Source organism: Mus pahari, chromosome 9 (assembly GCF_900095145.1).
Source record: "Mus pahari chromosome 9, PAHARI_EIJ_v1.1, whole genome shotgun sequence".
Lineage (NCBI taxonomy): Eukaryota > Metazoa > Chordata > Mammalia > Rodentia > Muridae > Mus > Mus pahari.
In genome coordinates this window covers 70094678-70106032 of record NC_034598.1, presented here as the reverse complement: position 1 = coordinate 70106032, position 11355 = coordinate 70094678, and the positions used below count along the sequence as shown (strand labels likewise).

The following is an 11355-nucleotide window of genomic DNA, read 5'->3' as shown; positions in this document are numbered from 1 at the left end:
ACACACACACACACACACACACACACACACACACACACACACACACACACACACTTACAAAGCCCAGTCTTTTTCAAAATGGAGCCCAGACACTTAGAACCACAACTATCTCCCTTCAACAATACTAACCAGCCTGTCACCTGGCCAACTCTGTTGCCGAAGTGAGTTCTAATAAACTTAATCTCACGTTTCATGGCTGTCTTGGAGTTCAGTAGCACTTATTAGTACAATCCTCATAAGAGCTGCCTCACTGTTTTATGTTGTTATACACATATCTGAGACTGAGTTTCTCATATACAAACAAAATACACTCTTCTATAGTCCTGGAAGCTGGACAGTGCATCACGCAGGGTGTTGGATGCTAATGTGGGGCTTTTTATTTCCTCTTTCGTGGTGAAAACCTGAAGGACAAAGAGTGGACACACCCCCATAGCTCATATATAACAGCGGACCTTTCAGGACCTAAATACTTTCCAAAGGCTTCATTTCCCTTTGTTGGGGTTGAAGTTTTTAACATGAGGTTTTGAGGAAATGGATCACACAAGATATACCAACATTATGAGGGGGAAAAAAAAAAGACGAAAAATTGAGGTACACTCATGAGTTGAGCTACTTAACCAATTAATATCATTTTGACTTAAATGATTTAAATCATGGGACTTTGAACTATGGTGCTTCCGGCTGAGGATTCTTAATCTGAAAAGCCTAAAATAGAAATTATCTAAAATTCAAAGTATTTTTTTGTCACACATAGAATGGACATACTTGTCACACCGAAGTGCTTTATGTACAAAATTATTGAAAATTGAAAAAAATCCTTCTCAGGTTGTATAAAATACATATGAATTACAAATGAACTGTAGGTTTAAATTAACCCTGAGCTATTGCATATTGGACTGAGCTCAGGGACCCCAATGGAGAAGTTAAGGCAAGAACTGAAGGAGCTGAAGGGGTTTGCAACCTCATAGGAAGAACAATTTCAACCAACCAGACTCCCCAAAGCTCGCAGAGACTAAACCACCAACCAAAGAGTACACATGGGGGGAGGGGAGCACCCATGGCTCCAGCTGGATATGTAGCAGAGGATGGCCTTACTGGGCATTACTGGGAGGGGAGCCCCTTGGGCATCACTGGGAGGGGAGCCCCTTGGTCCTGTGGAGGCTCAATGACCCAGGGTAGGAGAATGCTAGGGCACTGAGGTAGGAGTGGGCAGGCAGGTGGGGAAGCACCCTCATAGAGGCAGGGGGAGTGGGGAGGGGATAGGGTGTTTGTGGAGGGGAACCTGGGAAGGGGGATAACATTTGAAATGTAAATAAATAAAATAAGCAATTAAAAGGTAAAAGAAAAAAACAAAAACAAAAAAACCCACAAAACCCACCGCCACCACCACAACAACGACAACAACAACAACAACAAAAAAAAAAAAAAAAGAGAAGAAAGTGACACAAATTAACTAAAGCAAGCAAGAAGATTTAAGGGTAAAAGTACCCACGGTTGACTGATGGCCTGAGTTTGATTCTTGGAATCCACATGGTGGATGGACAGAGCTGACTTCTCCAAGTTGTCCTCTGACCTCCACACACTGTTACGGCCCCCATGCACAAACTACCTCCCCTCCCCCCGAAAACCAGGAAATAAAAAAGATGCAATAAAAACCAAAAATCTCAAAGCATTAAGAAACCCCCTCAACTTATCAAGTGCAAACCGAACTGATATAAACAGTTTCTGAGCAAAGCAATGTGAGTGGGAACACCTAGCGTGTTAGTACAGAAAAAGATTCCGAGGTTTTAGAAAGAATGAATTGATAATGAAATTACAGTTCTTTAGCGGGGGGTTAGTTCTGGTGGACGTGTACGATTGATAAAATACTGATAATCATTAAATTATGTGACCAGCACACAGGAATCCCTCACAACTGACCTGCCACTTCCATACACTAGAATTCTTTTTTTTTTTTTTTTTTTTTTATTAGATATTTTCTTCATTTACATTTCAAATACTATCCCCTTTCCTAGTTTCCTCTCCAAAAATAGCCCTGGCTGTCCTGGAATTCACTCTGTAGACCAGGCTGGCCTGGAACTCAGAAATCTGCCTGCCTCTGCCTCCCGAGTGCTGGGATTAAAGACATGTGCCACCATGCCCAGCATATCTTCGGATGGTAAAGTGAATAAATAAATGAATTTTAAAAAAGAAAAGAAAAAAACAAACTCATTAGTATAGGACAAAACACACAAACATAGAGAAAGAGCCCAAGAAATGTCACAAGAGACAGAGACCCAGGGACCAATCTTGTTTGGTGACTCAAGAACCCCATAAAAACACAAAACCAGAAACTATAATATATATGCAAGAGATTCAAGAGACCTGTAGGAAGGAGGGAAGGAGGGAGAGTGAGAGAGAAAGGAAGAGATAAAGAGAAATAATAACTATTTCTTTGTCTTAGGGTTTTATGGCTGTGAAGAGACACCATGACCAAGGCAAGTCTTATAAGGATAGTATTTAATTGGGGCTGGCTTACAGGTTCAGAGGTTCAGATCATTATCAAGGCAAGAGCATGGCAGCGTCCAGGCAATCATGATGCAGGAGGAGCTGAGAGTTCTACATCTTAATATGAAGGCCACTATATTATATTCCAGACAGCTAGGATGAGGGTATTAAAGCCCATTCCCAGGGTGACACACCTAATCCAACAAGGCCACACCTCCTAATAGTGCCACTCCCTGGGCTAAGGATATACAAACCATCACATCTTTTAAAAGATTTTTAAAAGATGTGTGTGTGTGAACACACACACACACACACACACACACATGCATGCACGCCTAGTTTCAGCTGACTTCATAGAAGTCTCCATTTCTCCTCTGGAAATAGTATATAAGATGCTGTACTTCTGAGTAACCTTTCTTGGCATGCAATGTAGCTTGTGCAAGACTTTCTGATNGGTGGGGTATAGGGAACTTTCGGGATAGCATTTGAAATGTAAATAAAGAAAATAATAATAAATAAATTTTTTAAAAAAAGGTAGTTTATCTGTGAACAGTTCCTGGTCATGTGTGTGTGTGCGTGTATGTATATGTATATTGGCTAGAAACTCTATAAGTAACCCCAAATAAATAAAATCCTTCCCATCTACACTGGACAGGGAGGTTTCCCATTCAATCTGGCTTCATTCAAGCTGGCTTCTTACAGAGCACAGCTCGATTCCCCCAAGCATCACCCTATCACTTCATCTTTGTAGGATAAATAGCCTCAGGAATCCTTAAGGGAGTACTTATTACTCATATGATACACATTTCCTTAAGGAAAGAGAATATCTCCACATGTACCTTATTGAAATAGCCTAAAATATGCTCTATATTAGGCCTGTTTTATAACTGACCCGAGCGTGAGTCTTTTCATATGTATATCCACCTCTATAGCAATGTGGAAAAATATTCCAAAATGTTCTGGAAAATGCAACATAATATTCAGTATTTGATAACAACTACATTTGGAATTATCATTTCCAAATTTCCATTTTAAATAAAGCTTAAAATGTGATGTGTGGTAAACACTAAAGCTTCCAAACATTGAACAGAAATTAAAATCAGATTGTAATCTACTATTGATACACTCAAGAATATTGATCATAATATTTACATAAATTCTTATTTTATCAATGTATGCTTTGAGAATGAAAACACTGACTATGATTTTGTGTTGTTAGGCAATATTTTATTATTTAAAATATAGATTTAAAAATGTTTACATAACAGGATATAAATGTTTAAGAAAGCAGTCTTTGAGTAAGTCCCCAACAAGGCTGTCCAGCCCTCTGCATCAGCTGCGACCACACTGCTTCTTCAGAGCAATGACAGCGTAGCATCTGGGGGACTGCACAGGGTCAAACAACTTCACGAGGGCAGACCAGGCTACACCTTCCTGAAAATTGATAAAGAATTTACATATACAACCATTTTTGAGTAAATAAAATGAGGAATCAGAATATATAGATGAATCAAACTGTGATAGAAAATAAAAGTATACCACCAATCAAAGAAATGGAACTTGTGGCTTTAGCTATATATGTAGTAGAGGATGGCCTAGTCAGTCATCAATGGGAGGATTGGTCCTGTGAAGGCTCTATGCCCCAATATAGGGGAATGCCAGGACCAGGAATGGGAGTGGGTGGGTTGGGGAGCAGGGGGAGGGGAGAGGGGAAAGGGGAATTTCAGAGGGAAAACTAGGAAAGGGGATAACATTTGAAATGTAAATAAAGAAAATATCTAATAAAAAAAGAAAATATAAATAGAAACCAAAGGTTGTACTTTTTATGCTGAATAAAAATTAACATCTACAATTTTATTTTCAAGATGTTAAAAACATAAATACCTACAGAGATTGGCTGCCGCAGTATTGTTTCAATATAGAAAAGCAGGAGAAGGCCAATAACAAATACTGTATTTTAAACAAACATTTTTATGAGAAAACATTATTCACCTTGTACAGAAGAAGGAATGCTATATAAATTAAAAATAAACACTAAACAATTATTACAGTTTAAAGTGTAAATAATGTGCACACACATGTACATGCAGTCTACATGTCTGACATCATTACAAAATGCTCCTAGCATTTAACAACTGAGTCTGAAAGGCAGGGTGCTTATCAGCCCTTTCACTTCTCTCTTTTTTTAATATTACATAGCTTAGATTTTAAAAACTAATATGAGAACCTTCATAAGACATTTAAATATTCAAAATGAATGATCATATGCTTGTATCTTTTTATTTGGACCAATCAGTTTTGTTGTGAGCTGGTTTGTGTACCTGTTTACCTGGGTCAATAGAGTTCTTTTGAGAAGGAAAATGAGTACTTATTAAAGCAGGGACTGAGTGTCTCACCCCTCAACTAGGGTCAAGGCTGTGCTGTGACTGGGAAGTGACTGGAGGCTACGGAAAGTATATTATTTAAATACTTAAAAACTGCCTTAATCTGTAAAACCACCAATTAAAGTGAAGACACTTATTTAAATCCTTTTGTTTCAAGAAGTCTTTTGAAAAGAAAAAATCACAGGGGATAACACCTGAAATGTAAATAAAGAAAATATCTAATAAAAAAACAAGAAAAGAAAAATCCCTAAATGGCAAAATGAGGTTGTTAAAATAAAGGCTTTATAGTGGGCAGTAAGCTGATTCCATGAAAGGGAGCAAACAGTTCAAAGTAATCTATTAACCTCAGCTCAGCAGCCCCCACGACACAGATGAAACAATACGGTTGTGGGAGAGAAATACTCTTCCCTGATTACAGAGACATTTGTACATCAAGGGCCACATATGTCCAAAGCACATTAAAAGATCAAATCTTACAAAGTGAAATCTGTAGACAGGATCTTCAATATCTGGCCATAATTAATTTTGGCTCTAAAACATATATGGTTGCTTGTATTCACTGCCTATGAATATTAACTATCGTACAATTAAAAGAACATCAAGTTTATTACGGCAATTTTCTGAAAACATCTGCTGTACATATGTGTGTCCATAAAGCAGAAAATAGAATGTATATTAAAAGCATTAGGGCATGAGAGATGCCATCTTACTAATTTGTGTGAAATAACTGTATCCCAGCTATTTGATTTTACTTATTTCATTCCACATACTGTAATCTCTGTTGCATATTGAAAAATAACATAATCTACCTGTTCCTTCAGGTAACAAAGTCTATCAAGAAGAATCAGTGTTTCTATGCAAGGAGCCAGAACAACTTTCAACTGCAAGAAAACATAAAAGGTAGTGGTACTTTAAAGGTTTGTTTGTTTAACAGTTACGTTTGAGAAAATGTATCTACAGAACTTTACATATGTCAGATACCCGATATCCACCGTACACCTTCAGAAAATGGTCCTACAGATCAAAAGTGTTTCTTTACTAAATACAGAAAAAGAAATGTCCTCTAGGAGACACAAGGCGGGATCCAGGAAGCCATCATGGGATGGAAAGCTTTTAAAGGACTCCTAAGAATGCAATTCATTAAAGGGAAAGTTTGTGAAATGACTGCTCTGGAGATCAACATGTGTTCAAAGGACTCTGAAGCATCGCTCTGCGCATTTATGATGTACTTTAAAAGAAATCTACCATGTGCTCTTTTTATGACATTACTGACACCTAATATAGTTCTGAAATAGGAAATGATTCCCCCCCTCTCACACACACACACACCACCACCACCACCACCACCACCACCACCACCACCACCACAGATAGGCCCATAATAAAATTTAATAGGCTACTATTCCAGTCTAGCATCATATCCAATACAATTCATGCGTGCGTGCGTGCGTGCGTGTGTGTGTGTGTGTGTGTGTGTGTGTGTGCGTGCACATAACTTACCATATTAAATGCCTCTAGCTCATTCATTCTAGGCTTATATTTCTCATAGTAGTCCATTATAGTTTCTTCAGAGACCTTTGAAATAAAAACAGTAGCGATAAATTTATCAATGGTTAAAGTTAAATAATTAAAAAATTCCTATAACAAAACCTGAAGTAAAATAAGTATAACACCAATTTAAGATAACTCTATTGTCAGACAAACTGTTTTTAGGCAAGGGAATATAACAAAATTCTTTCATTTAAATCTTCTGAACTGATGTTAGTCACCATTTTTTAAATAACAATGTCTTAACTGTTTCCAACTTCAGTAAAATATTTCATTTATTGCTATGTTTGCAAAACAATAATTTCACCATCTGAAGTTATAACTTGCAGAACATAGTTCTCTAACATTATGTTTCTAAGCAGCAAAATCACCAAGTGCTAGCTAAACACCACCCCGGCACCACTGCAGCAACAGCAAGCAGAACCCCCACCACTACCCACAGCGACCAGCTTTTCTCAATTGGCACCAATAGAGAGCAACATGGAGAATCCCGAGACCCAGTGCAAATGCGGTAGAAACAATCGACATGAGAGAGACTAGAGTTATACTGTCTGTCCGCTGCTGATCGCAGGACATAGAGGACAAAGAGTCTGTGGCTATGACTAACAAACCTGTTTGCCAGCTAAGGCCTTCTGCAGTCTCTCATTGCACTGTACACTTTTGTACTGTTAAGATTTAGAAATTCAGAGCACTAGAAGAATTCGAAAAGATACATTTAGACTGATATGAGGAAAATCTAATATGCTTTCAAGTTTTTTCTTTTTGATTCTTAATTCTTATACTTGTTTTAACACGTTGTCTTAGTAACTTTTCTGCTGTTTGACGAGATACCGTAACTAATCAGCTTACAGAAGTGATTTTAATGGAGAATTAGTTCGGGGGTGAGTCCATGCTAATACAATGGGGGACAGAGCAACAGGCCTGCAGGCTTTGGGCTGAAGCAGTAGCCATGAAACAACCTCAGGGAAGAGCCAGAGAGCTGAATGGGAACGCCATGGGGTTTGAAACCTCCAAGGCCACCCCCAGTGACTCAACTCCTCCAACAGGGTCACACCTCCTAAGCCTTTCCAGTTTTACCAACTGGGGACAGAGCATTCAAGTATGAGTCTTTGGGGGCCAGTCTCAAACTATCATATATGTAATTTATTTATTTGGTTGGTTGATTTTTATGTCATAAGATAAGATCTTGATGTGTAGCCCAGTCTGGTCTAAAGATTTGTAGTCCTCCTGCCTGGGCCCCCTCAAGTGCTGGGATTCCAGGGTACACCATGATTCCTGGTGCTCTCATGTATTTCGACAGCTGTTTCATCTGGTGCCTCCCCTTTGGTTAGGACTTCACGAAGAAACTCACCTTATAAAAACAAGTTTTTTTATATTCAGTTTATTGATTATGTAACTTCATCAATTATGTACTATTTATATTATTGTGATAATATAAATGACATTAAAGAGCTTAAAAATGCAAACAACTGACTCACTAACCATAAAGTTCAACTGCTGACTGCAGACTTGTACATGACTATAAAATGGCTCCCAAGTGATAATTCAGTATATTATGTAAAAGTGATAATTCAGTATATTATGTATATAATTCAGAGGAAGAAAATGGGAAATGGTTGTTTATGAATGAGAAAATTACTTATGTGTGAACTGTGTTGTTCCTACATGCCTGCAGCCTTTGAGCACTGAATGTACATTAAATGGCAGATGGAAGCACTGAAATCATTCTACTCTTTCCTGTTGTCCAATCTCCACGCCCTAGGAAAAGTCGTAGTTTAACTCTAAGTGAGGACTATGGGGTATAGTCAAGGAAATGGTCAGTTCTAAGAGACCTGGAGTGGAAAACTGTGAACAAACTGTCATCTCAGGCCCTCTGTTCGATCTCCCAACTGCCTTGTATTTGTTGAATTATTCTGGCTGTAACAGAGCTTATATCTTGGGATGATGTATACATATATAGAGACTATATATGTGTTACTACCCAGTGGATTTTGTACCCCTGACCATGTGCATCTTGCCTGGAAGAATTTCAAGAATTAAAATTCAAATGGAAGCACCTTTCTGTTAACTGTTCACTAACTTGTGTGTGTGTATATATATATATATATATATATATATATATATATATATATATATGTATGTATGTATATATATATGCATATATATACAGCAATATGCAGCTACACACATATGTATGTATATGAGTATATATATACATATATATGTATATATACACACATACATATACATACATATATATGTGAAGTGGAAAATGAAGACCTGAAGAGAGGTAGTCAAATGAGAATTCAGAAAGAGTAAAAACAGAAGCATTTTAGAGTCTTGCACAGAAACTGGTGAGCAGGTTTGTGGCCCTGAACGTTTTGGGTTGTTTTATCCACTTGTGCCTGCATCTAGAAAAATGAAATTCATGTGCCTAGGTAATAGCTTTTCAGACCTTTTTTGCCTTTATTAGATATTTAAAATAAAATACTTCAAAGCCTCCAGAAAATGAAAGATTAAAGAAGTGTACTTATGTCCTCTATAAAATGAAAATCACATCAATTATTTTATAATCTTCTTCTGGTATGGTTTAGATTTTTTCCCTTAAAAATCAAAGAGGACAAGGAGGACACTGGAGTACAGTACCATGCCCATGCCTCATAGCAATGGTCCACACCAGCCACCTAACGTGTCACTGCTGATGCTGACCTTGACTGCCTGAGACAATGTCTGCAAGGATTTTTTTTTTTTTTTTCTTGTTTAAACTGGGGAGTTCCTTTTCGTCCCATTCCCAGAGTCTACTTTTTAGAAGAATGTTATCATGTACTGCCCCACCTAGCTAGTCAACAGTCATGGAGCTCACTTGGTGGAACTCTTTGGTAGGTTTAGTAATACAGCCTTGCTGGAGGAAGTATGTCATTGGCACAGGATTTGGCTTTGGGATTTTGAAGTCACACACCAGTACTAGTTTGCTCTCTGCATTTCTTCTTGAATTTCAAAACAACGAGCTCTCAATTGTTCCTGCCACCATGTTTGTCACCTGCCCTGATTCTGCGTTATGACAGAATCTGGAACCATAAGCTAAATAAACACTTCCTCCTACAGTTTGCTGTAATGGAACATAGTGTTCTATTATAACAGTAGCAAAATAACTACTATAAGTATCTATATAAATTATTTTTAAAGAGAGATTTCTCTTTTTATCTACTTATCCTGTTGGTAAAAAGATTAGTATGAGGGACTGCAGTGCAGCAAAGGGGGTCATAATGACACTTAGAGGGAGCACTGGATGAGTTCATGAGAGTTGCATAATCGATAATCGTTCAGTTTTTTTTCCACTTCACACCTGACCATGTGACTTGGTAGCCACCTTATTTCCCATCACTAGACAATGAGATGAAAGCTGCTGAGATACCACTGGCCAGCACAGAACTGGCCCAAGAACTACGGTAAACAGAAAACCTCCTCATGCAATGCAGTTATAACACAATTCCCAATGTAGGGAACGATAGGGATGGATAAGTACAAGGACAATTTAGAACTCCAAATAGACATGGCCAAAAGAGAATCTCTGAGACATATCATTTTTAACATGTTAAAGCTAGAGTCCAAGTATCTAAGTAGCAAGAGAAAAACTCATTACTTCCTATGTCAAACACAGCAGAGCAACACTGTGCCCCTTAACAGAGAGCTTAAAAACTAAGGGAAGCAGCTCTGTTGGTAAAGGTGCCAGCTGTTGTCCTGAATTTAATCCCCAGAACCACATAAATATGGAGGGAGAGACCCGACTCTACACAGTTATTCTCTGATTTCCACATGTGCACTACACCAAGGTATGTACTCTCCCATAGGTACACACACACACACACAGTGATAACAAAACTTAAGCAAGCTTAAAAACCAGAAACACATGGAATGATATATTTCAGGTCATGAAAGCAAATAACTGTCAAGATAAATTATATTTTATCTAGCAAATATAGCTTAAAATTGATGGAAAAATACTTTCCAAGATAAGCACAAGTGAAATCAATTCACCCCCACTAAGCAAGCATTACGGAAGTTACTTAAAAGAAATTCCACACACAAGAGAATGAAAGTCACAACATGGGAGCACAAAGAAGAATTCATCTCATGAGGAACAGATTAAGAAATGAGAATATGGGGCAGAAGATGGTTTAGTTATTAAGAGCACTTGCTGTTTGTGCAAAGAACTAGATTTCAGCTCATAGCATCCATGGTGGGCAAGTCAAGTGTCTACGATATAGATGCAGGGGACCCAACATTTTCTTCTGCCCTCCACTGGTCCTCCAGCACTTCGCTGACTACCTTTGATTTGATTTTTATGAGTTCTAGGCATAAGACAGCTTTGTCTCCCAAGCCAGGCATCAGGCCAGGATGAACAAAGGATTGCCGTCAGCTCTGCCCCTGGCTGAGAGAGGACCAACACTACCACTTAAAGGTTAAATTCTTAAGTCCTCTCAAGCAAGCATGGACGGATAAGCCAGTGGCAAAGAGGCCCATGTAACTATGGTGTAAGAAACTTACCATACTGTTTCTCAAAAGACTATTGACATTGTATTTCTTTGTAGAAACAAGAGAAGACTGAATTAACATACATATTACTTTTAGAAATCATACAATTTTGTAGACAGGTATTCCTTGGGAATGTGAATCTTAGAGGAAGTAAAAATAGATGTTTTGATTTGTTTTAAAAATGAAGGGTAAACTATGGGGGATTGATCCTCTTCTTCTTTCTTATTTGGGTTTTAATTATTGAGATTCCATATTCCTTCTGGGCACATATCCAAAGGAGATGAAATCACCACCTTGGAAAACTGTCTATGTTGCAGTACTCACTGGAGCATTCTTCCTAAGAGTGGAGATGTAATAACACCTACTCTTTCACTGACAGATTAATGGATTAAAAAACCCT

General features: G+C 38.0%; 1 protein-coding gene across 2 annotated transcripts in view; it reads right to left on the bottom strand.

Moving 5' to 3' along the window:
* Positions 1-3711: 3711 nt before the first annotated feature.
* The window catches only part of Mettl25 (methyltransferase like 25), a 65286-nt gene continuing 57642 nt past the window's right edge, over positions 3712-11355 (bottom strand). The window contains exons 10-12 of one of the 2 annotated variants that reach the window (XM_021205117.2): positions 6372-6446; positions 5681-5752; positions 3712-3921 (exon numbers count right to left, since the gene is read on the bottom strand). In XM_021205117.2, the coding sequence (XP_021060776.1) occupies positions 3820-3921; positions 5681-5752; positions 6372-6446 (249 nt within the window). In that variant the 3' untranslated portion in view covers positions 3712-3819. The remainder of the gene's footprint in view (positions 3922-5680; positions 5753-6371; positions 6447-11355) is intronic. The other variant, XM_029542638.1, reaches the window with a different exon arrangement.